Genomic DNA, 27,462 nt, shown 5'->3' with positions numbered 1-27,462 from the left:
TGACTCCTGCTGACTTGGTAAAGAGCCTAGGGGTTATACTGGATCCAGCACTGCTACTAGAGAAGCAAGTTAATATAGCTGCAAAAAAGACCTTCTGCCAACACAGTCTAGCCTGGAAGATGGCCTTCTACCTTGGCTAATCTGTCCACCTGTATCCATGCCACAGTAATGAAGTGGTTCAGAGAGATGCTTTGGTAAAGGCAAAAGGACTAACTATACTACTGCATGCTATCTTGCTGTGATTATGATCCTACTAGGTAATTTCTGCATTGTTTAATGTGTCATAGTAAATTGCTGCTAATAGAAGGGCTTTTTTTTCTTGAATTGTCCCCTTCTATTGTAGAATTACAGTTTGCCCCTTGTGTTGTCCCTGGAGTCCCGTGTCCTCCCAGGAGCAGTATTTCAAGGAAATCAGTAGGCTACAGCAGGAGGGAGACAGGGAAATTTTGTTCTAATACTTCAGCATTTTTTAGTTGGGATCCAAGCCACTAACTAAATTCATGAACACAGTCTGTTCGGGTTGGCTTTAGATTAATTGCTATCCAGATGCACACTCCTGCTACCTAGGGATAATCTGGCAAACATATTGTACATGTGGATATCTAAAAAAATACTTGAAGAATATTTCACTAAAAGCACTTAGGGGAACTTTGTTTCCATGGGATAACAGGACAGAACATCCTACATACTGGTAACATGCACATTAGTAATACATAATACGTACACTTGTATTAGCATAAGACATATTTTGTGAGACCTGTGAGATGTTTTGCTTTTTGGAATTACAGTCTATGATTGGTTGCCTTTCGGAGCCTTGTTAAGATGAAAAAATGCATCATCTGTATTTTAAAATATAATTTCTTGTATATTTTATAGCACTGTATCAGTTTGGGTGTTGGTAATAAAGAAGAGCATGCTGTGCTTCTCTGTAACTATCTTCTCTATATTGGGAAGAAAGCCTGGGTATTGTTGGGAACTTCTGTGTTAGAAGTAAGTCTATCAAAATATTTAAATACTTGTTTTTGTAATTCCCTGTAAAAATGTAAACCACATCATGAGTGTGAAGGAATAAAATATATAGTCTTTGTCACAGCAAAAGCATGGGTGTACAAGCTCCTTTTAAATGACTATAACATAGTTGACTGCACATTTTAAGTACCAGATGCAAGAAATTTGAATTCAATGCTTGAGGTTTGGATCCTATGTCTTGTTTCTGGTTCTGCAGCACTGGTTTCTATTATAGGGGTGAGACTCAGCTGTGAAGGGCATTCACCTGCCACTGGGTTGTTTCACTCATGGAAGACCAGCGTCTTACAATGAGTGAAAAGTGCCTACCACCAGAAGAACATATTTTGCAGTGCAAGACTGCCTCCACAATGGACAAAGACCTGTACAAGCAGAAACAAGGCATATAGGAACTGAGCTCTTTGCTATCTAGCAAAAAACAAGTTATAGGATGGGTTTTTCTAAAATCCTCTTAAAAAGTGGTTTTCTTTTTCATGTTAGATCCTTCGTGATCCTCAATGTGCTATTAGATTTAGTAGTATTTATGACAATTAAATTTCATGTGCCATTTCTTCCTAAAGAATCTTCTTCATAGCTATCCTTCCAAATAGTTTGAACATGTCTCTCTGTTCTCTTGAACAGAAATAGCTCTAACTTTTCAATCTCTTGATATGAAAAATCAAGATAAATATTTATGTCAGTATATGAAAAAAATCAAATTGCTAAGTAGTTGGAGTTTTATCTACGTACTAGAAAATATAAAAATAAAGTATCAGATACAGTTCTCTCTTGTATTTGAAAATCAATGAAAGCTGACAAAATCTACTTTTGCTGTTACAGGGGAACGTGGCTTATGTGGTAACACAGGAAAATGGAGAATATTTTCTGTGGAATCCCTTGAGTGGCCAGTGCTATAAGCAGTATGATGCATTTTGCCCCTTACAAAGTATTGATTGCTTAATCAGTTGGGAAAATGTAAGTATTTATAACAAAGTAGAGAGAGGGCGAAGTCATAATATACTGTTAAACGATTCCCCTTCCCTTAAGTGGTGGGAAGTTCCAGTGGCAATCTTACAAAGTTTACATATCCCCTCATTCAGCTGGATATGTATCACTTCTCTAAGCTCCAATGAGTATCGTATTCCAAAAGTTCCCTCGAAAGCTCATACCCTGGAAATCTCATTGGTCTTTAAGTTGCTACGGGACCCAAATCTTGCTCCTTTACTAGATAAATATATTTATAAGCTGAAGAATTTGTTCATGCTTTTTCCTCCTGGAAATTTTAAGTACTTTCTCCCCAAATAAGCATTTATTTTTTTAAAAATGATAGAATACTTTTCATTCTATAATACTTTTTCAGATTGATTATATAATTTGCACTATTGCTTTAATAGGTCTGGTTCAATATACAACAGAACACTTCACCAATGTATGTTAGTTTTGATATTTCAAAGGAAAGCTTTTGGAAACCGTTTCTTCCCTACAATTTTCAACATTCAAAAGCACATACTGTACAGGTAACAAACCTCTTCAAATGTACTTTTGTGTTATAAATTATAGTGGGAAGGTGGAAACTTAGTTGGAAATGTGTTGATGCTGGTCAAGCTAAGGTAGAAGAAATGTGAAAGCCAATGTAGTATAGTGGTTAGAATGTCAGACTAGATGTAACCTTGGGTCCTCTGAGGAGAAAAGTGGGGGTATACATGGTATGAATGAAAAAATAAATGTTGCAAGCCATCTTTATATAGGATAGGTCTATTCTGTGACATAATAGAACACATTAGAAATATATTCTAAAATAAATCTTTTGGTTGAAGACATTTATACTTACACCTAATACTGGTCAAACCACGTTTCCCATGTGTCAGCCATTCTTCAGACAGCCTTCTTATGCTGGCTTCCCTTAGGACTGTCCACACAGTTATAGCTAGGTCATAGTTATAGTTAGTAACACTAATTACTAACCTTATTAAACAGTTAAATTACCAACCCACCAAAAGCACCATCCAAAAATAAGAGTTTCTTTTAAAACCTACCTACTTACTCTGAAAGCTTGCTTTGTGGGTTTAAACCTGGAGACGGACACACAAATCTCTTTTTAAAAGCCCCTGTTTAGGTATGTGGCACCACACCAGCAAACAGCTGAATTCCTCTTCAGGAATCAAGCTACCCCTGCACTCCAGTCTAAAAGTAAGCCTATGACAATAAACTTATTTCTACTATGCCTAGCCTGGTTCCAAGGGAGTCAGAAGTGGGCAGGGAAAGCCTAGTTAAATGTCACTAATGGGCAGCATTTTTATCTATAGAATTTGAGTAGAACACAAACACACCTGAATCCTTATTAATTCCTACACAAGCCTATTAAAAGGGAGAAGGACTCTATGGGGCTCCTCCTGCCCCTGGTCTGTCCTAGCGCCATCAATTGTTGCTGCAGCAGCTCTTGGTGGGGCTTGCTGGAAGTCCCAGAACTCAGAGAGTATGGTAGGTTAGTGCTACCTGAGAGTCCCCTGTTGCTCTCTTGGACAAGCTCTGGCCCCTGGTCTTCCTGGCCAGACACTCTCCACTCCTCCCTGGCTTGTTTCTGGATTTCCTCTTTTATCCCTTCACCAATCCCAGCCTCCACCCCTCAGACCCACCCCCAGCCACCTAGCTGCTGCCTGGGCTGCCCTAGGCAACCACACCTGTTGCTGCCTGACTTTCCGTCCTAGTAGGGCCTCTGTCTACCAGCATCCTCCACCCCTCTTGTCTGTTTGCTGCACTGCTGCTGGCCTCTGGTCTCCCCTGGGTCTGTGCACCCACCCCGTGGTGTTCTCAGCTGCCATGAAGCCATTGGCCACGGCAGTGCAGCTCTGCTCTGAGAGCTGTTCTGCCCCTGCCTGTTCTCACACCAGGTCACTGCCATGCCCCACACCCTCTATCATTCCCAAGATCTCACCTGGAGCAATGCTGGCCTGCTGGCTCTGTCTCCCTGGCTGCCCTTCCTTGCTTCAGCCACTGGGTTCCCTGAGTGTGGTGTAGGGCTGTTCTTGTGTCACAGACGGGTAGCCGGTGGCCACTAGGATGGTGGGGCCACTGCTGGGATCATTGACTGCTACCGTGACCTGGCCTGCATCCCCTGGGCCGTTTCCAGATGGCTTACCTGCACCCGGAACATTGCGCCACGTTGCAGGGAAAGCGCGAAATATTGCATTTTCTCGCGTGAGTTTTGCGCGACATTGCCATCTGGTAAGCCATCTGGAAACGGCCCTGGTGTTGTGGCCCCAGTGTCTCTGGCCTCCATTGCCACCAGATGAGTGCTTGCAGTGGCGGGAGGGAAGGTCCCCAAGGCTGACCCTGGCCTGGACAGTCCCTAAAAGCTAATAAAGTTTTGTTTTACAAGACCTACAACTAGCCTATCTTAAAAACACTTTTTAAAATTTCAAACAACCCTCTCTGAATACTCAAAGTACACCCAAACACCACTAGGTAAAAGTGAACCAAGCAACACCCCTACAGCCTTCCTCCCAGAAGAACAACCAACCAACACACCAAGCCAACAGAGAACAGAAACACCAACCAAACTTTTGTAAAGAAAGAGCAGCCACATCAATGGGCGAAAACAGCTCCCCTCAAAAATCCAGCAAAAATTTACTGCAACAAAATAACCAAAATAGGAAAACACAGACACCCCCCCCCCCGAATAAGTGACTCTTATAAGCAGGAAGTATAAAACAGCAAACAAAGCACCCCAACAAGATAATAAAACAGAAGAATTTGCCTCAGAAGAACAGCAAAATGAACACTAACTATAACACGCCAAACCAAAGTACACCCACACAAAAGCCAAACCAAATTTCACTCTTCCCCCAATACAGCCAAAAAATTTCCAGCTTTTAAAATGCAAATTGAAAAAACTTTTCCCTCCGCCAAACCCCTATCCCTCCCAGACCTCAGGCTAACCTTGTGTCCCCAAGGACAGAAAAAAATCAGTGTGTCTATGACTCTCAAGCCAGGCAGCAGCAGAAGTCCTCCAAGTGCAAAAGTCCTCCAGGTGCAGCATGAGGTCTCAGCAGGCAACAACAGGAATCCACTCACTGGGCAACAAGATCCAGTCACAGTCCACGTTGAGTCCAAAGCAGTGCAGGCCAGCCCACAGAGAGAGTCCACAGTCAGCAGCGGACAGGGTCGCAGATCTCTCCAGGTAGCTAGAGCACACAAAATGGAGGCTGCTCTGAGGCAGAGAGCCGGTTTGGTGTAGTGGTTAAGAGTGGTAGGACTCTAATCTGAATAACCAGGTTTGATTCCTCACTCCTCCACTTGAAGCCAGCTGGTGACCTTGGGTGAGCCACAGCTCTTTCAGAGTTCTCTCAGCCCCACCTACCTCACTGGGTGTCTGTGGGGATAATGCCATTGACTTTGTAAACCTCTCAGAGTGTGGCATTAAGCTGTCCTAAAGAGCAGTATAAAAGCACAAGATTATTATTATTAACAACTCCTTGCTGGGCAGTTTAAAAAAGGCACTCTACTTCTAGAGAATCTCATTAGCCAGAGATAGAGAGCTCCTGCAAGGATTGGCCACTCACTCCTTCCCCTCTCTTCTGCCTCTGCCTCTCTTTCTGTTCCCCTCCTCCCCCTCCCATCTGGTAAAAAAGGCAGGAAACTGTGTGTCTTTGCTGTTCCTTAGCAAAGGAACAGCCCAGCCGCTATTACCGAAGTTTACCAATACAATACAATTTACCATTACAATTTACAATACCATTTACCAAATTAACTTGAATTAATTGGGTAAACTTGAGTTCGGGAATACTGAATCTGATTTGGCATTCCCTTTTGAGTTCAAAATCAAAAAGAGTCCAGTAGCACCTTTAAGACTAACCAATTTTATTTTATTGTAGCATAAGCTTTCGAGAATCAAGTTCTCTTCATCAGATGCCTGATCCGAACTGGTCAAATACAGAAGAGGAGGGGAGGGGAAAGAACAGGACATATATCACAAGAAGACAGGATGCAATTAGTGTGAAGGCAATCAAAACATTCCTTTGCTTGTAAATGTAAACATCTCCTTTTGGTGTGGAGTCAGTTTGCCGCAGTGAAGGTATACAATTCCTATGTAGTATAAGCCCTCGATAACCACAGCTCTCCCCGCCAGCTGCATCTGACAAAGAGAACTGTGGTCCCCGAAAGCCCACACGCACTCAGGCTGAGATAATTGACAAACAAAGCCCACACCAGGCGTCTCTGGGCTCCCCCAGACCACGAGTTCAGTAATACCAACTCAGGTAAAATTCAGTATTTTTAAAGGAATACCAAACCTGAATTGCACATCCCTAGTCAGTATTACATTCAGGTCTTGGCTTTGCTTCTGTCGTCTTTGAGGAGCTTTTCTTTCTTTTTGACTTGACTTACAGTAGTATAAAAATAATTAGAGTATTACCACAGGGCATGGAACCATGACATTTAATATCCATATAGTCTAAGAAAATAGAGCCTTACCCCTGAAATGTCCCTCCAAATGTTTAAGGTATTGTGTTCTTAGCTAGACAACTGAAACCTTACAATAGATTATTTTATAACAGTAGACTCACAGTACAGTCCTAAACAGAATTATGCTCTTTTAAGCCCATTGATTCCAATGTGCTTAGAACAGTATCACTTGGTCTAGGATTACACTGTAAGACACCAGCAAACAGATTAAGTCAAATAGCCCCTGATGTGATCAAATAAAATAGACTGATAACCTTTGTGCAACTTTCTGATCAGCAGAGATGACTTAGATGATTAGCTCTTAATAGAGGTGATAATTGGATGGAATGTGAAACTGTGGGAATTTTGATCCTCTTGATTCTGACAACCACGTTCCCCTCATAGTGGAGAAAGAGTGTGAAGAGGTGCAGCAAAGCTACACGAAGAACAGTGCAGTCCTACTGGTCAAACTGTTCTAAATCTATTGAAGTCAATGAGCTTAGACTATTTAGGATTGCACTGTTGGTCTTTTCTCGCTTTTATTTTACTGCTCTCACAAGCAGTACTCCGTAGGTGTCAATGATATGAAACCTATTCCACAATCATCTTAATAAAAAGTTCTCTGGCAGTGGGAAACAGAACAAAATATTATGTTCCCAGTGAAAAATGTGAGACTATCAGAATATCTGTCCAGTCGTGCTTAATATGTATTTATAGTTCAATAGTGTTGTAAGCTGTAACTGTCTGTTTCAGCCAGAAGAAATATTGTATGTTCCTACTAATGAAAGCTTGGTAGAAGAGCTACAGAACAGGTAATTATTTTAAGTTATGACAACAGTTACAAATATTAGAAGTGTGGGGACTTGCTTGCATTTTTCTGTTATCAATTTTGCCACCGATTCATTTTCCTTTCTTGCTAAACTTGAATAATGAAACTCTCAAGGGAAGAAGGAAACCGAGATAGACCACTATTGCCTTCTTAGTGAGGGTCAAACTAGATGTGATGACATCCATGGGGCCGACCTGTGGACGCTACTGTTGTTTTAAAGCTCAGAAACACTGGGGGGACGGGGCTGGTTGCAAACACTCTATTGTTTAGACCATACTGTCAAGTAGTTGGACTGTTCATGAAGTTCTGAGGTTTCATTGCTTTAAATTCCTTAATGGAATAGAATGTATGTTATTCCTGGTCATCTTTTAAAACTAGGATTGAAAAGACTTTAAAGAACAAAATGATGGAATGGCGATCCCAACAACCAACTCGCTGGCATCGACAGTGTACCAGTATCTTACGACAAATTCTTCCTAAACTGGAATTAAGAAGTGGACGCATTGCTACAGAGAAAGAAGAAATGGATTTGGATGCTCTCCTGGAACATTATTGGGTTAGCATTTATGTTATTGTTTTATTATAATTATAATTGAATAGTGAAGATGTCTTTTTTTAATGAGACGAGTATTCGTTTTAACTGGCCCAGACGCTGGCATAAGACCCACTGTTGAGCCCTAGCTGCTGGGGCAGGAGGCCACAGTGCCAGTGCCTTATCAGTGGAGGGGGGACTTGCCCCACTATGTCTGGCAACATCATCCTCTTTTCCACCACCAGCACTACAGCAGCAGGCATCTTCCCTAGGCCCTGCACTGGCCCCTCTGTTAGCCCCTTAGCTGCAGGCTTCCTCTACAGAACTCCAGGCAGCCTTCCCCATTGGAACAGCAATGGCTAATGCCATGCCCAACCCTGGGAAGCAACCTCTAGTCCTGCAGCTGACTCACCTGCCTCATGCAGCGGTGTAGCCAGGCCCACAGGAGTGCTTTGGCAACCAGGGCAGGCACAGACTCCAGACTACTGAGGAGTCACTGAGAAAGTTGCAGCAGCAGCAGCAGGGACAAGCCAGACAGAGGGCTGAGCAAATGCCCCATCCTAGAATGGGATGGGGAGGGTGGGACCAAGGAACTGCAGAGGCTATCCCGCCTTCTCCCTGCATAGGCTGGGAGAAGGGCTAATCAGGGAGGTTAGTGGGGATTGGAAGGAAAGCCAGGGAGGTGGGAAAAGGAATCCCTTACAAGGAAGTTCTTCTGATGGCTGAAGAGGAAGGCAAGGGAAGAGGCAGCTGCAGCCTGCTGCTGTTCCCAGGAGAAGGAACAAGGTGCTGCAACCCCCTTCCCTGTCTATCTGAGGCCTGAGGATGCCTGCCTTCAACATATGACTGGCCAGCTGATAGCCAGACAGGAGCATTGGTGAGTGAAGAGCCTCACAACTGTTTTCTTCTGGATGCTTTTCCCAGACATTGGTACCAATGAGACTTAAAGGAAGGCAAGAGAGTGGAGGGAAGCTTCTTCCCTGGTTGTCCCTCCGAGCTGAAAATGGAAGATCATCCTAGATGCCCTTATGACAGTATGAACGCTTGAAGGAGTTGTGCCTGGCTCCTTTCATGGGTGTCTTTCTCAGCTGCCTGCTAGCTGAGTATTCCCGTAGTGTCTCTCATACCTAGAAATGGTCCTAGAGGTCCCTATGATATTATAGATAGGAGCCTCTGAGCAATTTCCCATGAATGTGATGTTGCCTAATGCAAATAACATGCCAAGCATACAGAAGTGAAGGATGTACTTGATTTTTACTCAGTGGTCTGTACAGAGCAAGGTTCAAGTCCAGTAGCACTTGAAGGGCCAACAAAGAGTTTCCAGGGTAGCTGTACAGCTAGCTGAGATTACCCACAGTCTTAAAAATGTTATGGTTGCCTTGTGTATGCTGCCCTTTTACCAGCATTAACATTTCCAAGTGCTTCTCACTATCATGGGCCTCCAAAGTACTGTGAGCAATGTACTGTTTATGCATGGGGAATGATTGTTCTTCCAGCTGGAGACTCATGAAAAGTATCTCCCCTTTTCAGGAGTGGGTGGCACTCCATGAGCAGCATAGAACTACAAACTGAAGGAAATACCATCACCTTTCCTCCACACATATGGAAGCATTTTCCACCTTTGGGGAGCAGGATTGAACTCTCTTATCATATTATATGGCACTATCTGTTCTACCTTCTCAGTGGCTGCTGTGGGGGCAGAAGCAGGGGATGAAGAAAGAGCAGGAAAATGGCTTGGAAACTCATGATGTAATGGGGGCAATTTACTTGATTGGCAGTTACAAATTTACTCTGGGCCTTGGGTCTAACTACAGGACGGGTGCCTTTAGTGGCATTCCTTTAGTAATGATAATGTGAGCTGCTGGTCAAAGTTTCAGTGGGATTCTGAGGTTTGTACCTGACAACCATGTGCAGGTCCACGTAATTATTTATCTAAGTTAATATATTTTCTCAGTTTGTGAAGACTACCAGAAAACACAATTATTTGTAGACCATTTCTTAATCGATACATAGGATACTTTGTTTTAATTTGGAAACAGCATTTTACACAAAAATTTATATTTGGGGTAAGTGAATTGAGGGTTTAAGTGTAGAACTTGTAACATGTTTAAAATTTAGAACTGAAAATGGAACAAAACTCTTTGCTTTTAAAAGAACGTTGGTTCTTTTGAACCTTAAGCAAGTTAGAATTCTTTTTTCGCAGGTTACAGGCTTTCCAATCCAGATGCCGTATCTAAATGTACCATCAGTAACTGAGGCTGTTTATCAGACAGGAATTCATTCTTCAGCGGTTCCCAACACAGAATTTGCCCTTGCTGTGCATATTCATCCTTATCCAAACAACATATTATCTGTTTGGATCTACTTAGTATCTTTGGTTCGTCATCAGTAAGCATACACAAACCTCTTCTGGAATTGGACACTCAGTGCTAGTATGAGATGCTTGCTGTCTGTAATGTCTGAATAATTGCAAGGAAGAAAGTCATTGGCTTGGATTCAACAGAGGATTTCCATAAAGGTGGGAGGGGGGAATTCTGTGGATTCACCCTTCATACAGTTTGGGGGAGGTCTCGTCTCTCAGTGGCTGCATTTCTGGTGACATTTTGGGCTATAGTAGGAAGCGGAAGCCGAGAAGTCCCATTTCAGTGACAGAAATCCCTCCTGTCAGCAGAAATTACCACCGGATCCAAGCCATTACTTATATCCTGAGTCATACTGCCTTTGCAGAGATTGTTTTATAAATACTTAAGATATATTGTTTACTAGGTATTTATAAACATGTTTGTGAATTTATTAAACTTATTGCTTAATTAAAATTTACTTTGCTTAGTTCCTACAACAGTAAACAATTTTTGGCTGCTTTCAGTTTATGGCATACGGCAAGGAGGAAGCCCCCATATTAAATGGCAACAAACTTGTGAGATCATGCTTATTCTAAGCACAATTGATACTGTCCTGGGAAATCTACAGAGGGTCTGTGAAGTTTCAGGTATTTGCAGAATGGAGGATGTGAAGCTACATTCCAAAACAGCACATTGCACCTAGCTGTCTCCCTCATCCCTCCCCTCCCCGCCCCCCACCCCGCCTTTGGTCTTTTCAAGGTTCCCCCCCTTTTTCCTCCTAAGCCATGCTGTAGTGCTACAGGACAGATTGACAGGGAAAGGGGTGGGGTTCTGGACTGTGGGGCCAGCAGCAGCAAAAAAACAGGTGGGGGTTCCTACCATGCTTGCTGCTGCCACCATGAAGATATTGTGTTTGAGCCCCAACTTGGAAGCAGCCTTTTTAGATTTTAATAACTGTTAGAAAATAAATGCTCTGCCAGTATACATTGCTATATTGGAACTTTATAGCAAAGTTCAAACTGTTGGATATGTTTAATTTATCTTACCTATTAATTAAAAATGGTGGTTGGATGTCATACTGATGAGTGCTGTTTTATCTTGCATATGGAAAAAACATGATTTTAAAACATACTTGAAATTTAAAATCTAAAGAACTTGTCTACATTTTAGTTAACTGAGATACGCAGAATCAGGCTACAAGAGTAGTTTTTTTCATTTTTAATTGTAAGAGCCTGGGCAAAACTTACCACTAGCAGGCCAGTAACAAAGGAGTTGGCTGCCCTGGCAGAAGAGTTGGGGGCAATTTCACCCAATTCATCCAGGCCCCGCCCCCCCCCCCCAGCACATGTTACTTTGTTTGCAAGTCTCTCTGACCCAAGGGGAAAGAGGGAAACATCAGTGTCTTCGACTCTTAGTTAAGATGCAACCCCTAGTTTCCTATATTTCCTTGAAAGTAAAGTCGTAAACACACAACCCAGAATGCACTTTCAGCTCATACTAATTTGCCATGCTGATTTCAGTGCCTATTCCCACATGGCCTGTTGCTTTTTAAGGGTTCACTTTAATTGTTCATAGCATTGTAAAGAAACATTTCCTGTCTTTCTTCCGTTCCTTTCTCCAAACAAGAGGATATTGCAGAAGTGAAGTGTGAGGGTGCTGACTTTTGTTATATATTCTTTTCAAAAGTCCTCTTTCCTGCTTCATTTCCTGCTTCTTTTGTTAGGGTTATAACTGGATTTGAAAATATAAAGTTTGTCAGGACACACAGTATTAGCACTGAGGGTACAAATCCCATTTCTAAAACATATTCAAACACAGGAACATTCAAACACAAGCTTGGAGATATTTACTCAAAACTAGTTTTATTTTTTAAAAGAGTGCACGGCACTCATCTAGATTTCTTTGTTGTGCATATTTCTCCCAACACACACATTTTAATACCTGCAGTCGGAATTTCAAGTAGTGTGTGGTTTCAGTGGAGCATGATCAACTCCCTCCCCTTTTAAACTGGAAATGGTTCACAGTGCATATTCTATTTTAAGGATAATGCTATAATGTCAAACTCAAAAGGCTATAAATAAAAGTAAAAAACGCTCCCCAAATTCAATAGCATGTAGTGGATCCTTTAACAATGAAGTCTAGTGACTTAAATAAAACACCCTATTACCTGGAAGCTTTGCTGTTTTAACTAGACAAATTACCCTTCCCTCCCCACCCACAATTCCAGTGTTAATTATTAGCTAATAGATGAGTGTAAAAGCCTAGAAAGTAGACTCCTCTGATGTATTAGTAACTACATTGCCATCTCGCACATGGAAGATGAAAGTGGAGCCAATATCAGAATTGCTGAAGCAACCTGCTATTATTTCAAGTCATGGATTGCCACAAGACTGTACATTCAAAGCATTATTGAGGTAGTTAAGTGATGAAGAGTTTTAAGTATTGCAAACTGAGATGAATATCTTTCCCTTTAAGATGCATCCTCCAGTTTTTCCATCCCCAAATATAAAATGAAACACCACAAATTAAACCATTGAACAATGCCTGCCTTCTTCTCTTTATCTACCTATACACATTTTTATGTCCCATGGAAGACATAAAGATAACAGGGAAATACTAAAATGAGTTTAGGTAAGAAATAGCAAGGGCATTTTCTATCATATAAAAGATGTTGCCCACGTGACTCCCCATTTCTGCCAATAGTCATCCTGAAAATATATTTATAGTATAAAGTAATTGCCAATACAGAGGATTGCTTCTCCTCTAAAGTAAAGAATATTTTTCTTGCACTACATTTACCTCTTAAGATCAGGCTATGCCTTTTTCCTCAAAATGTCAAGTGTTTGGAGACAGTAATTTCTTTCCCAAGGAAAGTCCATCATTAAACAAATCTTCTAGAATTGTGATCTCACCCAATATTATTTAGAAACAGGTATTAGCAACCCTTCAGAATGCAAGCACTACCCTATACTCCTAGTCCATGGATTTAGTCTCATCATATAAGGAGTTAAATTACCTAATTGTGCAAGCTGGAGATGGTTCTCCATATATTATCTTTGCCACCTGTTTGCACTCTTCTGCTTCTGGCAGGAGTACAAACTTAAATACCAAAAGACTATCAACAATTTTGATAGCTATGTAATTAGCACCCTTAACATAACTGCCTAATTCACACCAGGAAGATATTTTAAGTCAGTAATAATATGAACATAGAACCTCCTGGTAGATGTATACTTGTAGGAAACGTAGCTGCCTTGGTACAACCTGAGAACTTTAATTTTTTTTCTTCCTACCTATGCTACAGCTGTCATGTACAAGTCTGCATTTCTTATAAGCATTTCAACTGTACCCCCACACAAGGAACTGGGAATTCATACGATCAAAAAAAAATTAACCTGTTTTGATATTTGTGGCATAAACGAAGGGGAATTAAACAATACTCCATCAGCTGTGGTTGACTATGGTTCATTATTGGCTCCATTTAAAAACAGCATGCTATTCTTCCATCTGTTATTGCAAAGCACTCTTTTATATTAAGGGAGTACTCTGGATGAGTATCTCAACTCCCTTTGGTATTTGCTACCGCAGTGATCCTGAGCAAGAAAGACCCAAGAACTACTTTAAATGGTATACAGCAGTATCACAGTAGTTTTTGATATTTCCCTGAGTTAGTATGAAGTTTACCTCTAAATGGTTTCCAAAAACAAAAGACAGAATAACTTTGAATTTAAAGACATAAAAAAAGGTTAATCCAAGAACATTTTAACACTATAAACCTCATCTGCTAACAGGGATGAGAAGTGAACTACTAATTTAGACCAAGAGGTTCACTCCTCTCTTCCACATTGCTCTCCCTGGTTTGGAAAAGCATGGCACTTGGTGGACTTTAATGTTTGATTCAATACTGTATGGAGATGTGTAGAAACTGGTCTTCAAAAACTACACAGCATCTCTTCCTGGGAAGACAATCTTGGAGTCAGTCCAGTTTTTGAGGGAAGGTTTCAGCTGAAAACAGAACTTCTGCACTCTGGCAGTACTTATCTTTCCATCACTCTCAAACAAACATTCTTGTTCATGGGCTCAAATCTGCAGAATCTGTGAGCTGAGCTACCATTTTTGAAAGGATTTATATTCCATCTTTTCCCCTTCTAGTATAAAGGATTAGTGATGGATTACTTCCCTCATTACTGGGATGCTGACAGAATGTAGGGTTCTGCTGAATTTATAGTTATCACCTCTCAAAACAAGGGGTAATACAAGGGTAACGTCCAGCAATCTGGTAGCTTCGGTTGTAGGAAACACTTAAACATGGCTTCACTTCTATGGGTACAGCAAGTGACACCCCTGTAGCAGTCTGTATATGACCTCGAGCCTGAATACCACCTTGTAAACCACCTGGGCAAGTCTGCAGTGGGTAAGATGCCGTGTGCCCTGATGAAACTATTTGCTGACAATTCTGCTGCTGTCCTGTTTGATGATGGTATTGAAGAGGAGTTTGATGTGCTTGAACATACTGGGGGATGTGTGGCTGTAGGTGTGTCTGCTGTGGAGGATGAGGCGTTGTTGTTTGAAATAAACTGTGTGGTGCAGCCTGAGAACTATGTTGTCCTTTTTGCTTGTTGGCTTCTTTTACATCATTATCATGGGCACTAGAATATAAAAATTAAACTTTATTTTATCTCTGTCTTATACAGAGGCTGGGATTCAACCCCCCCCCTTACTTACATGTATACTCAAGGCAATAGGACAAATATTTCCTTCAACAATCTCCTCATGCATCTCACTTCAAACTGTGTTCCAGTCTCAGGGGAAACAGAAACCCCCCCATCCATTATCAGAATACCAGTCAAAGTGCTTCAGCTCCCAGCTGCAGTAACAACATAGTAATGTCAAGGTTTCAGTGCACTGACTGTACCACAGCAATGAACACCTTTTATCTGTGTAAGAAGGCCAGTGTTGCAAGGGTCTTAGTTGACCAGAACTCCATAATCTTCAAGGATTTTTACCACTGTCTGGTTGCCAAAGGAGCCTGTCAGATATCACTCCAGCAAGGGCAATAGAAGACATGCCCACTAAATGGCCCATTGCAGATATGTTTCCTCCCATCTGGGACCTCTGATAAAAACAGCCCAAAAGACACCTCTGTACCTGTTACTAGCTGTGCACACTGTCTCCAAAATTGTGAGTGCAAAACCTAGATGTGCATGTTGTGCATAAAGCCTCTTGAAATATATGCCCCTGACAACAGATCTTGTACTCTTTTATAACCTTAACTTACAACACCAGTTAATAGGCAATTTGCATGCTCATAAAATGGGACCAGGATAGCAATGAGTAATACGGAGGGGCTTCAGCCAACACAAAGGGCCTCTCTTGGGGCCTCTGGATTAGGAAGATGGTGTTGAAGAGGGAGAAACCCCTTCTCCCTCCACCCCCATGTGCAATGGTACACAGCCAAATCAGTCTCCACTGGCACTTGGGAAATGAGATTCCAGCCTCTGCTGTCTGACTGAGGGGAATGAGAGTTGGGTTGAGGGAAGTCCAACCCAATTTCTAATCTGGTCCTACATGAACAGTGAAAAGTAAGTCAAATGAAACCTTTTGTATTTAACACTTCCCCCCTTTCACTACCCCCTAGTATGATAAGCATGTTAAGTTAGACACCACTATAAAAAACTTACACCAATAGCCGTTCAATGCATGGCACCAGGAAATCCCAGGAATATGCAGTAAGATGATGGAGTCGCACTGGCCATGTTGGAGAAAGACGCAAGATAATCCTTGAAGAAGCCACACACGCAGCAGCCACTAACGAAGGGGCATAATTTAAAAATGCATGATCTGGAGAGACATCGGAGGATCACGGTTAAGTCAAACACAGTATTAGCTGTGCACCTAAGCAGCTATGGGCACTTTAGAACAAAGCCATGAAAACGCACCTTGCAGAGACACTTCCAAAAAGTAGTCAGCATATTTTGCCATATACAGCTTGGTCTTTTCCAAGCAAACCATCGGCCAGCCATCATGGAGGTCTGATTCATGAACAGCGACGGAGAGATAATAGTCAATGAAATGAGCAGCAGTTGGGAGGCACAGATTCCACTGAAAGGTTTCTAACAGCAGCAGCTCCATGTGCAGCAAATTCTGTTTTGTCAATACCAGGTTCATGTTAGTCATACAACCCAGGCTGTTTAACTGTTCAAGTTTAGGCACACTGTCTTCTTTCTCTTCAAATTTGCCTTGAGGAAAATGAGAAGATGAAATACCATTACCGCATGAGTACACAATGAAGCAAAACAGGCATGCTTTGATCTCCCATACAGAAGATCGATCTATAAAAACACAATGTGATTTTTTTTTTAAAAAAAGGGAAGACATATTGGGTGGGGTTCTTAGAAAAATGGCGATTTCCAGCAATCCCCTCAGCCTGCTGGCAACTCCCTAACCTCAGGACGGAGCAGCATTTTGCAGCAATGAGGGGAGGGGAGGCAGGGAAGTTCTCTTCTGCTAACGGGAAATTTAGTCTGCATCCAGTCATTTGCTACCTACGCTTGCTTAATTTCTCACATTCGGCACAGAGCTGCTATTGAAATTCCTGCCCTTCACAAAGGCTCGGGATGACTAAGATTTAAAAACAGAACAAGATAAAAATTTACATGCCAACTACCAGTATATACATAAGCAAATGAGTAGTTCTGCCAGGGCTGGACTTTGGGGCAGATGTCCCAGACTCTGGATCACAGGCTGAGCAGCGCACACACCACCCCCCACTCCACAGCAGACTATAGCCACCTCTGAAGAATACATTACCATCTAAAGGGGGGCCCAATAAGATCATTTTCAAAGGCAGCTCCCTCTAGACAGTGTTACAGTAATCAAGCCAAGAAGTTCTGGGGGCATTGAGCAGCACTGCCTGGTCAGCAGTCAAACCTTTCTGGATGAAATGCAAATGGGAAAAGGCACTTTTTGCTACAACCTAAATTTGTTTTTTCAGAAAGCAAGGGAAACTCTGGAATGAAACTAAGACAGGAACATCAATCTCCTCTAGCACACTGGCCCTCCTAACCAGCAAACCCTCTGTTTTGTCTGGATTTTGTTTCCATTTGTTCTATCCACTTAACTACAGCATAGGGCAGAGATGGGGAAACTAAATGTCACCAACATTTAGTAACCTTGATCCCAAAGCTCTAAATCAGGGGTTGGAAACCTTTCATAATTGGCTCTAAACAACATCAAGTGTAGATCAAGTAATCAACAAAGAGATGGTGAATATAAAAAGCCTATTTGCATAATTGAACATACATCTGGCGGGGAGGACTGGTTATCAATTGGATAGTCTAGGGGTGCTGCTGAACTCTTTTTGATTTTGCTACTACAGACTAACACGGCAAATTCCTTTGAACCTTTACACAAGCAAACTGATCCCCACACCAAAAGGATCTGTCTGCATCTCCATATCAAAGGAGTTGTTTACCTCCCCCCTCTCCTCCCCCCCTCCTCTCCTCTATATTTGACCAGTTTCCTTCTGCCCTCCATTCATCTGACGAAGAGAACATGATTCTCGAAAGCTTATGCTACAATAAAATTGGTTAGTCTTAAAGGTGCTACTGGACTCTTTTATTTTGCTACTACAGACTAACACGGCTAACTCCTCTGGATCTAGCAACATTAAAACTGGTTAATAAGCCGTAGTTTGCACACCCCATACATTGGTTGCCGTGAGTTGTCTTATTACAAAGTCATAGACCCCAAATATCATAAGTCATAAACAAACCCAGGAGCATACTGCACAGTTGTCTTAAGTGTACTTCCATAAATCTGTGCGTGGTTCACACTTGGATTACTGGCAACTGTGTATTTGTTTATTAAAACATTTTTACCCTACCTTTCCTTGTGGTGCAAAGTGGCTTACAATGCTAGATTAAAACCAATTACAGTTAAAATCAAAATAAAATAACAAGCCCTCCAATCCCCCCACCCCCTGCAAAAAGATGCCTGCTCTTAAACCCCTTCAAAGCCCTGGCAAACAGACTAGCCTTGCAGCACCTCCTGAAGATCTAGGTGGAAGCTGCTCTCGCTTCTTCGGGGAGTCCATTCCACAGAGCAGGAGCCACAATGAAAAAAAGGCCTGAGCTCTGGTCAATCCCAGACTGGCCACCCTAAGAAGTGGATTCTCCAGTAGAAGGCTGCTGAAGACTGTAGCTGACGCAGAGGGGCATATGGAAGGAAATATATGGATCCCAGGTTGGGTCATGAAAGGCTTTAAAGGTAATAAACAGAACCTTGACCCTGGAAACAGACTGGCAGCCAATGTAGCTGTTTTAAAAAGGGCAACGTATGTGCCCAGCAGTTAGCCCCTGACAATAGCTGGGCTGCCGTATTATAGACCAGCTACAGTCTTCTGGTTGTTCAAGGGCAGCCCTACATAGATCATGTTGCAGTAGTCCAGCTGAGAGGTTACAGAAGCATGGATCAGAATGGGTAGGTCGGCGAAGTCTAAGTAATGAGAGAGTTAGCAAACCAGAAAACTGCTTAACATTCAGTAAGAAGATTAAGCTGCATCTCTGGATATATAATGTAACTGTTCTTTGGACTAATCATAATACAGATGCTTGATCCTATGTAATACAAGAATTAGATGTCTTCTACGCAACTATACTTTTATCAGCCGTATACCTGCAAGCTTCCTTATATAATGAAGCACAAAATGGATCATACATATGGATAATGGAAGGATGCTATGAGCAGTACTTAATTATTAAAAACTAACTCCTGTAATTTTAGGGTTAAGTATCCGCTTCCCAAGAGGTCAGAAACTAAAGCACTCACTTGTTAATCTAAGTAATTTCAATCAGTTAAGCCTGTCGCATCATACTTACTTGCTAAAAGCAAGCAGGAAAGAGCAACCACATGCAGCTGTTGAATGGATATGTCGTAACGATCCATGAAGAGGTCCAGCAGGTACACAGCGAGATGTCGGGCAGCAGGACAGAGTCTGAAGCGATTGCTCACAATTGCAATCAAGTCTGCAAAGTATCTTCTCAGGTTTAACTGGGGAGATTGGCCTTTATAGGAGGGAAGTTTCAGCTCCTAAGAGGAAAACAACAAGTACTTTTCAAACACAGCCACCACTAGCCAATCATATGCACTTTATTAAACTTTTAGTTTACAAGTGACTGAATCTCCAGATAAACAAACCTGTTACTTTGATGTAACAGGTGATGTCATGATTTAAGCCCACAGAAGTGTGCAGTACAGCTCATGGCCCTAGCCAGAATGCATAACCTCTAGGGTTGCCAGCTCCTGGTTGGGAAATTCCTGGAGATGGAGCCTGGACACAGCAGGGTCTGGGTGCTGAGAGACCTCAACAGGGTATAATTCCATAGAGTTTACCCTTCAAAGCAGCCATTTTCTCCAGGGGAACTGATCTCTGTAGCCTGGAGATCAGTTGTAATTCCAGGTGATTTCCAGCTACCGCCAGGAGGTTGGAGATAATCTCCCTCATTTCTGTTCTGGGCAGGCCTTCCCAAGAAGAAATTGCTAGCTCTAAGCTGAAGTCAAGATGCTTCAATCACTCTAGCAAGCACTGGGTCCCAGCCAAATCTAATGGGAGGGTCAAGTGTCTCAGGGGAGAAAGTTTCTGTTGTGAGACTTCTGGGCCTCCCCTTATAGCTAGCCAGGCTGCTGTAGTTGTTTTGGCCCAACAGGTTTGCCAGCCCCATGGTGATTGATCTCTCAGAATTACAACTGATCTCCAGGCTACAGAGATCAGTTCCTCTGGAGAAAATGGCTGCTTTGGAGAGTGGATTCTATGGCATTATGCTAACTGAAATCCTTTCCCTCACCAAACCCTGCCCTCTCCTGGCTCTACTCCCAAATCTCACGAATTTCCCAACCTGGCATCGACAACCCACCAAAAGCTCTCAGAGCGATGCCTGATGGTGCATGCTGGTGAGGCAATGGATGGGTTCAGAATCTTTTCTTTGGAAGACTTTGCAACCCTTATCCCAGCCTCTAGACCCCTCCCTCCACCTGCTACCCTGTTACCTTATTCAGAATCCCTGCATCATATCCAAGCCTGGGTCACAGTCCTGTGCACACTTATCTGGAAGTAAGTGCCATTGAACAGAGTGGGACTTACTTCTGAGTAAATAAGCAACAAGAATAAAGGGCTTATCTCTGTCAGTTATACATTCTTGCTGGCCAGTTACGGAGCCAAGAAACATCCCGTTCATATACCCAGCAAGTCAAGTCTCTGGATAAGAGAGCAATCTCAGATCTTTGCATTATTTGCTTTCCCCAAAAACATTCCCGTGGTGTTTCATCTCCACAGCTTGTTGCACCAAATACTTTGTCCCTCATTCTGTCCAAATTCAAGCTGTTCTTTCTCTCATGTACTTCTCTCAAATGCTTATGCAGACTTTCACGCCTGCTCATGAACTGCCTATTCATGGAATGATACATTTTGATATTCTTTTGCCATTTCCCTTTCTACTCATTCATAGTGTGTGTGTGTGGGGGGGCAGATTGTGGATGCCAGCTGTAACCTCTTGATGTCACAGGCTAACACCATTTAGCTCCAACCAAAGACAATTCTAGCCCACATCACCCCTGATGAGTTTTGCACCCCTGCTCTATCTGTGTTGGGACTAGCCATCTGCAATGCCATCCAGTCAATGCCACTGGGCACATGACACATCAAGATAAGTTCTATAAGATGGGCACTGGGTATTGCTAGAATTGCAAGTAAAGCGGAAGATTTTATCTACTTTATCTTACCCAAGGGCAAGAAAAATTGTGTGTAACAGCTAAGAATTAGGTTCATTGGACATGAAAGTCTTTAGCCCAATACTAGTCCTTAACTGCAAGAAAGCAATTATTGCCTCAGAAGCATACTGAGACATAACTGTGATGACGACATCCTTTTAGGGACAGCTTTGAAACAGACTGATTATTCAACTCACAAAGAATGGCTAGAAAAGATTTAGTGATTAGCTGTTATGGCTAAACTGTGAGCGAGTATGCTGGGGGGGAAAGGCAAGAAATGGGTAATATGAGGAAACGCTGGGTTAAACATTGTTAGAAATCAAATTACACACAAACTCTGAATTTTACTTAATTTTCAGTATTTTAAAAATGCAATTAAAATGTACTTCTGTTTTACTTAACTAGTTTTATTCATGTAAGGTACCTCAAAGATACTTTTATAGAGATTTATCAGTAATACAGGCCAGCTTGACACCTGACCTTAGTAATTGTCAAGTTCAAATGAATAATAGCAACTAGCATTTTAAAAAAATATGCTTTTGCTTTCCATGACAGAACACTTTGACGTAAGTATCTGAATATACAGTTTCAGGTAGGTAGCTGTGTTGGTCTGCAGTAGAACAGCAGGATTTGAGTCCAATGATGCCTTAGAGGCCAACAAGATTTCGAGAGTTTAAAGCTCCTTTCTTCAGAGCTCTGACTTTCAAAAGTTTATACCCTGAAAACTTGTTGCTCACTAAGGTGCCACTGGATTCAAATTTTCTTGAATTTCCTATATGATTCGGTCCCTATTATCCTTTGTAGTTAAGAGCTAAGTGCTAATGGCTTTGGTGACCTACCCCAGCCAGAAGAGTCAACAAGACTTCAGCGTCTTGCCTATTAAAAGCCAAGTAGACTTATTCACGACTACCAAGGAAGACTCTGTAATTCACATAATCAAAAAGTAGCCTCTTTGAACAGACTATTTACAACTAAAACTGATTTGAAGTGGAATAGATTCAATATTTTAAGATTTTGATTGGCTTTATATCTCACTGACTTAGCTTTCTTAGTTTACACTGCGATCAAGAAGACCTTCAAAGCTAGTGAAACAACAGAGAACATAAATACCCAGAGTCTACAAACTACTAGTCCTTAAATGAAAGTACACAGGTTTCATTTCAGTAGGTTTTACAGCCCACTAGTCAACACTATATCTGTCAAGGTATACATTGTAGGTGTGTTCTGGGAGGTAAAATATTCCCTACAAATCTTATTCTTAATAATTGTTCAACCCAATTCTTAGTTGCAGTTTAAAAGCAAAGCAAAGTTTTATTCTCCTCGATGTGTCCAGGAATCAGCATATACCTTAGTTTTATATCTGCACTTTGAAGATATCACACTTCCATTCAACCATACAGATAAAGATGTCTACTTATAAGGAAGCAAGTTGTGCTTAACTCAGTGGAACTGACTTCTGAGTAAATATGTTTAGGATCAGCTTTCAAAAGGAATTCACTGAAGGCTCCAAAGGCACCTGTGACAGTCTCCAGATGTTTGCTGACAGTATTAATTCCAGTTCAGAATACTGTCATGACGACTGAGCATCACTTGAACTTTGTAGCAGTGGCAATCACTGCTGGGAGAGCATTTGTATGCTCAGAGGAATTACATACCAAAGGATTAAGGAATGGGTGGAAATATTTACATAGTTAATGTAATTTAATCAGTAGGGTCCGCTGAACTCTGGTAATTCCACTCAAGTTGCCACCTTTCTTCTAAGAAGAATCCCCCTGTGCCCTTATGTCAGACAAGGCAGGAATCCAACTGAGACAACTTCCTCCATGTCTAAAGCAGTATCTCTTGAATTCCTACCTGTCCCATCACAATTAAAAGTGCAGGAGCCCTATCAGGAAAAGGTGGCAATACTAAATTCAGGAGTACATAACATTTATAAAACAAGGGGAAAGCTTCAAATTAAGTGCTGATTCCACAAGCAAAGACAACCTTGGGAAAAAAATCCCAGTCTTTTATATTTATTCTTTTATACACTGGTGGAATTTGGTCATGTTTGCATAGCAACAAATGTCAGCTGTTTTCTCACTGGTCTTTTGAATAAGACTTTTGTGTTTTTATTGTCATATCCCTCCAAGACAAGAGACAAAGAGAGACTTCAATGGGGCCAGCAATTTCCGAGTAGGATCCACAGCATTAGCCAGCTGTCTAACGTCCCTTTAACAACTACAATCCAGCCTCTCCCACAGTTTCTCTTATAGCAGACCAACCCACACTCATAGCTCAATCATTCTTTATGTACTTCAATCACATTCCCATGAAAATTTGTTGAACAGCCCAGTTAAACCAGCCTCCGGTTTCCATTAAATTGAGGGGTGGGAGGACGGCACTTGAGAAGCTGCCCTCTTTTCATGTAAAGGACATAAGATGACTCTATTATAAACGGTACTTCATGATCAAGGCCTGTTTGAGCAGGAATTGACCACTGAAGGGAAGATTGAGACACTGTTCTTATAAACCCAGAACGGCAGAGAGAAACTAAGAAGATTATTTTTTATTTGAAAATTCCATCAAAATGACATAGGAGTTTCATCTGAATGTGCCTCTAGACCAAGAAAATGAAACTTAAGTCAGTCAGTAGAGAAGTACAAATTTACTCCTTAAAGAAAACACGACCTCTCCCCCCCCCCCCCACACACAATTTTTACAGATGCTGGAAAGCTCTTTACATAATGATTTCAACCAATTCCCCTTTTCTCATGAGGAGAATCCCAGCCTTATTATGCAGAATGAGCTATTCGACTTTCAAATGCTACCTCAAGTGACCACCGTGACTTGGGCAACAGGATTTATGAGATCTGAGGTCCTACCTTTAGCTATGGTTATATTATATATAGCTTTGGGCATGCTAGTTGTGCAAACTGGATACTTACTTAGGCCCTAATTCAAAGAAAAGAGCAGTCTGCCTGTGCAGTGTTAGTTTCAAGTGGGTATAGGGTTGCCAGCTCCAAGTTGGGAAATTCCTGGAGATCTGGGGGTGAAACCTGGAGAAACCTAAAGAAAGAGGGGTTTGGGGAGGGAAAGGACCTTGGCATGGCATAATTCCATAGAGCCCACTCCGAAAAGTAGCCATTTTCTCCAGGTGAACTGATCTCTGTGGCCTGGAGACCAGTTGTAATTCCAGGAGATCTCCAGCCACTACCTGGAGGCTGGCAACCCTAAGTGGGTAGCTGTGTTGGTCTGAAGTAAAAGAGCAAGATTCAGCACCTTAAAGACCAAGTAGATTTCCAGGATGTGAGCTTTCAAGAGAAAAAAGAGTCTGATGAAAGAAGCTTTGACTCTTGAAAGTTCATACTCTGTTCAGAGTTAGGCACACTCACACTTGGGTGGCTCTTAACTCTGTTTAGGATTACAGCCAAAATAATACATGCATTGTAAAACACAGGAAGGTTGACATATAAGTCAGTCTTCCTATGCTGACATCAACTGAGTCAGAATCCAGGTTGAATCACATTCTAAAATGGCCTGATTTTCCACATGTGCACACCAACAGTGGGAGAAGGGCTGAAAAGTACTTTCAACAGTATGTGGCCATCCATCATCATCAGTTGCCCTGAACTTGTCCTACTGAAATCAAAGGGGAGACATTATTGTGACTAACTTAAACCCTGTTTAATAGAACCTAAGCACCACTCTCGCTGCATTAGGGCTTTAGAAACACTCTCCCCACCCAGCAACTGTGTTTAGGACTGCAACCTCTGCCTGTTGCCTTTGGGAACAACAGAGCCTTAACTCCTAAGGCTGTGCTTTTCAAAGAGATAACACTGTGCCTCCAACATGCAATTCCAAGGCCAAATGGCAGATCTACGAAACAGTTACCACCAGAACATGAAACAGTTGCCACCAAACATGGTACCTTCCCCCAATAACTTTTACAGAGAGCCCCCCCTAAACAGTGTGTATGGGGGGGGCAACCAGCCCACAAATCTAAGTGACTACAGATGAGGGTCTTGTTACAAACTATAAAAGCTTTGAGACAAAAAGGCCAGTAACTCGCCTTATCCTTTGATGTCCCACTGCAAAGGGGGGGGGGAGAAGAAAAAGAGTAGGCAGCTGTTCCACACACACACACCCGCTGAAGCGTCAAGTGTCACTCAGACAGACGCAGCCTTGACTCCCAGCCTGCTGCCCTCTACCCTCTCCCAGCCTCAAATGCGCCTAGCCTTGGGGCGCCCAAGGGCGGTGGGTGGTCGGCGATCGTGCCCCGAGTGGCGCTTCTTACCTTATAGCGCAGCGCTTGGTGGATGTCGGCAGCCAGCTGTCCTTTCCACCACTGCCCCTCTAGCTCCATGGACGGGCGAGGCGACAGAGAGTCCACAGGGGGCAGCGGCACCAGCCCCAGCCCCGATGCCTGCACGGAAGGAAGCCAAGCAGCACCGACTCAGAACAGCTCCTCGGCTGGTTTAAGCCTCCCAGACTCCTCGGAGGCGCCGGCGGCAGCCACCGAGACCCAGCCCTTTCCTCCTCCTCCTCCGCGCTCAATTAAAAGCAATCAGGGCTCCCTCCCCGCCGCACGCACCAAGATCCCGGCTCTCTAAGGAGGAGCTGCATTTGGGGCCACACACAGCTGATGCCACTCGCTGCATGTTAAGCAGGCAGAGGGAGGCGGCGGTGATCAAGGCGCAGAGGGCGGCAAATCCCCAGAGGACGGCGGGGGGAAGCAAAATCTCGCTGAGAAAGTTGCATCGTGGCAGGGCGACGGGAGGAGCCCGGGACGGAAGCAAGGGACCGGGCCGGCTGCAACGCCCGCTCTCCCCAGCACAGCGGCGCCCTCCCTCTGGGAGCCCCCAAATAGCGAGTCCAGCCCAGAGTGTCCCACAAGGGCGCGGCAGCCGCCGCCTTCTCCTTCTTGCGCCCTGTGGCAACCGGAGAAGGGAAGCCAGGAGGGGATTTGCGAGGGCAGCTGCAGCCGCCGCAACAAAGGGTTTGACACGCTCCCTCCGCCTTCGGACAGCGGCGTCTCTCCGCTCCCCTCCAGCTCTCCTCGACTTACCGGGAGTTTGCAGCTCCCCCTTCCAACCTACAGCCCTTGGACCGGGCGACCCAGCGGGGGCATCTGCGCGGGCATCGCACGGGAAGGCGGCCGGGCAGCCTCCCGCGGGAGCTCCGCTCTGCCACCCTCCCACCCCGTCAAGCAGAACGGCTCCCCCGGCCCATTGTTAAAGGGCTCAGCGGGAGAGTCTGTATACAAAGACAGGGAGCCAGCTGCATGCGGCCGCGCCTCCGCCAATCGACGCTCGCCTTACAAGTTCACGTCAGCCGCGGCCGCCAATCACCGCACAGCATCCAGAAGGGGCACCCCACTACATTGCCCTCATGCTGCCATAGGCGAGGAAGTTTTGGGCCAACGGCATTGCCGTAGCTGCTTAGACGAAAAAAAGGGAGGGGGAGACAGAGGAGGAAGGGAGGAGGTCACGTGGGGCAGCGGGATGAAAGTGCTTTGAAGTCGGCTCGGGCGAATGGTGGCGGGGCTGTTGCTGCTTCTGGCATAATATTGGGGTTTTATTTTAAGAGGGAGTTTTGAACAATGAGCGTCCATAGGAAACAATGGATGTGTGCGCGCTGAGAACAGCGATCAGGCTGATGGCATTTTCTGTATGCATTAAGTAATGTTTGCACTGTGTTTTGAACACCTTAAGTCTCGTTTAGTTAGTGTATATTAGCTTAGCAAAGGCTATAAATAACAAGTGAAGCGCACTCCCCCCTCCCCTCCCCAGAGAAAGAGAGAAAAGTTTAACGGGTCGATCATGTTGCGGTTTTTTGTGTGTAATAGAGACGGCTAACGAATGGATCAAGGCTTCGACACACGGTCTTAGGGCTTTGCACTTTAAACTCAAGAAGTTGTGAACTGCCAGATCTCCCCCCTCCTCACCTCTGAAACGATGCTTTCTTCCTAAACGTTTCTTCACGTTAATATTTTGCTCAGTTTCAGCCAGTGTATGTATAAGCGTCAGTCTCTCGCATTTATCAACATAAAATAGTTTGATTCAGTGCAAAACATGGTTCATGTTTAATTAGAGACCTAAAAGATACATATTATATAAAGGTATGTGGCCACAAATGTTATTGTAAATGGCTATAGGAAGCAGCAATATGAATATTTAGGCTGCAATCCTATGTACATTTCCTTGATAGTAAGTTCAACTGGCAGTAAGTACCACTGAAGTAACAGACTTCTGAGTAAGCATGTCTTGGATTGGGCTGCACCTTATTTCCCTAAAGTGATGAAGGCAGATATTCTCTGTGCTTGGTTCCTACAGAAACTCATGTTGATTTGGAAGAAAGTTTGAGGTTGGTACAGCAGTTTGACAGTTGTAGGTTCTCTATCACAAGGCATAAACTCCTATTCAATTGCATTAGAAGAATACCTATTTTGTCACTTTGAAAAAAACAGACTGCAACCCCAATTTCATTATGCTTAATCTTGTTGAATTTAATAAGGCATTTATGCCCAGGATTGGCCCAAGACGTTTTGTTGCACCATTCTATTC

General features: G+C 43.1%; 2 protein-coding genes across 2 annotated transcripts in view; one reads left to right on the top strand and one right to left on the bottom strand.

Annotated features, from left to right (window-relative positions):
• The window catches only part of CC2D2B (coiled-coil and C2 domain containing 2B), a 68,634-nt gene extending 58,434 nt beyond the window's left edge, over positions 1 to 10,200 (top strand). Inside the window, exons 27-32 of the mRNA XM_054983932.1 lie at positions 877 to 990; positions 1,846 to 1,980; positions 2,400 to 2,522; positions 7,201 to 7,259; positions 7,655 to 7,832; positions 10,012 to 10,200. Coding sequence (XP_054839907.1) covers positions 877 to 990; positions 1,846 to 1,980; positions 2,400 to 2,522; positions 7,201 to 7,259; positions 7,655 to 7,832; positions 10,012 to 10,200 — 798 coding nt within the window. The remainder of the gene's footprint in view (positions 1 to 876; positions 991 to 1,845; positions 1,981 to 2,399; positions 2,523 to 7,200; positions 7,260 to 7,654; positions 7,833 to 10,011) is intronic.
• A 1,866-nt stretch (positions 10,201 to 12,066) lies between these two features.
• Positions 12,067 to 25,262, bottom strand: CCNJ (cyclin J). Its single transcript, XM_054983440.1, has 5 exons — positions 25,194 to 25,262; positions 19,030 to 19,240; positions 16,090 to 16,389; positions 15,832 to 15,991; positions 12,067 to 14,799 (listed from the first exon to the last, which is right to left on the bottom strand). The coding sequence occupies exons 1-5, from the start codon at positions 25,260 to 25,262 to the stop codon at positions 14,382 to 14,384; spliced, it is 1,158 nt and encodes a 385-aa protein (XP_054839415.1). The 3' UTR covers positions 12,067 to 14,381.
• Between the last annotated feature and the right edge of the window lie 2,200 nt (positions 25,263 to 27,462).

Source organism: Eublepharis macularius, chromosome 6, assembly GCF_028583425.1.
Source record: "Eublepharis macularius isolate TG4126 chromosome 6, MPM_Emac_v1.0, whole genome shotgun sequence".
NCBI classification, from domain to species: Eukaryota; Metazoa; Chordata; class Lepidosauria; order Squamata; family Eublepharidae; genus Eublepharis; species Eublepharis macularius.
The sequence above is the reverse complement of the archived record's forward strand: the minus strand, read 5'-3'. Positions and strand labels throughout refer to the sequence as shown.

Excerpts from the sequence above, each read along its gene's own strand:
- CCNJ (XM_054983440.1), bottom strand. The coding sequence starts at position 25,262 with ATGGAGCTAGAGGGGCAGTGGTGGAAAGGACAGCTGGCTGCCGACATC. Across the intron at positions 19,241-25,193 it reads ACCAAGCGCTGCGCTATAAG|GAGCTGAAACTTCCCTCCTA; the intron begins GTAAGAAGCGCC and ends TTTTCCTCTTAG. Across the intron at positions 16,390-19,029 it reads TTCCTGCTTGCTTTTAGCAA|GCAAATTTGAAGAGAAAGAA; the intron begins GTAAGTATGATG and ends ATTTTCCTCAAG.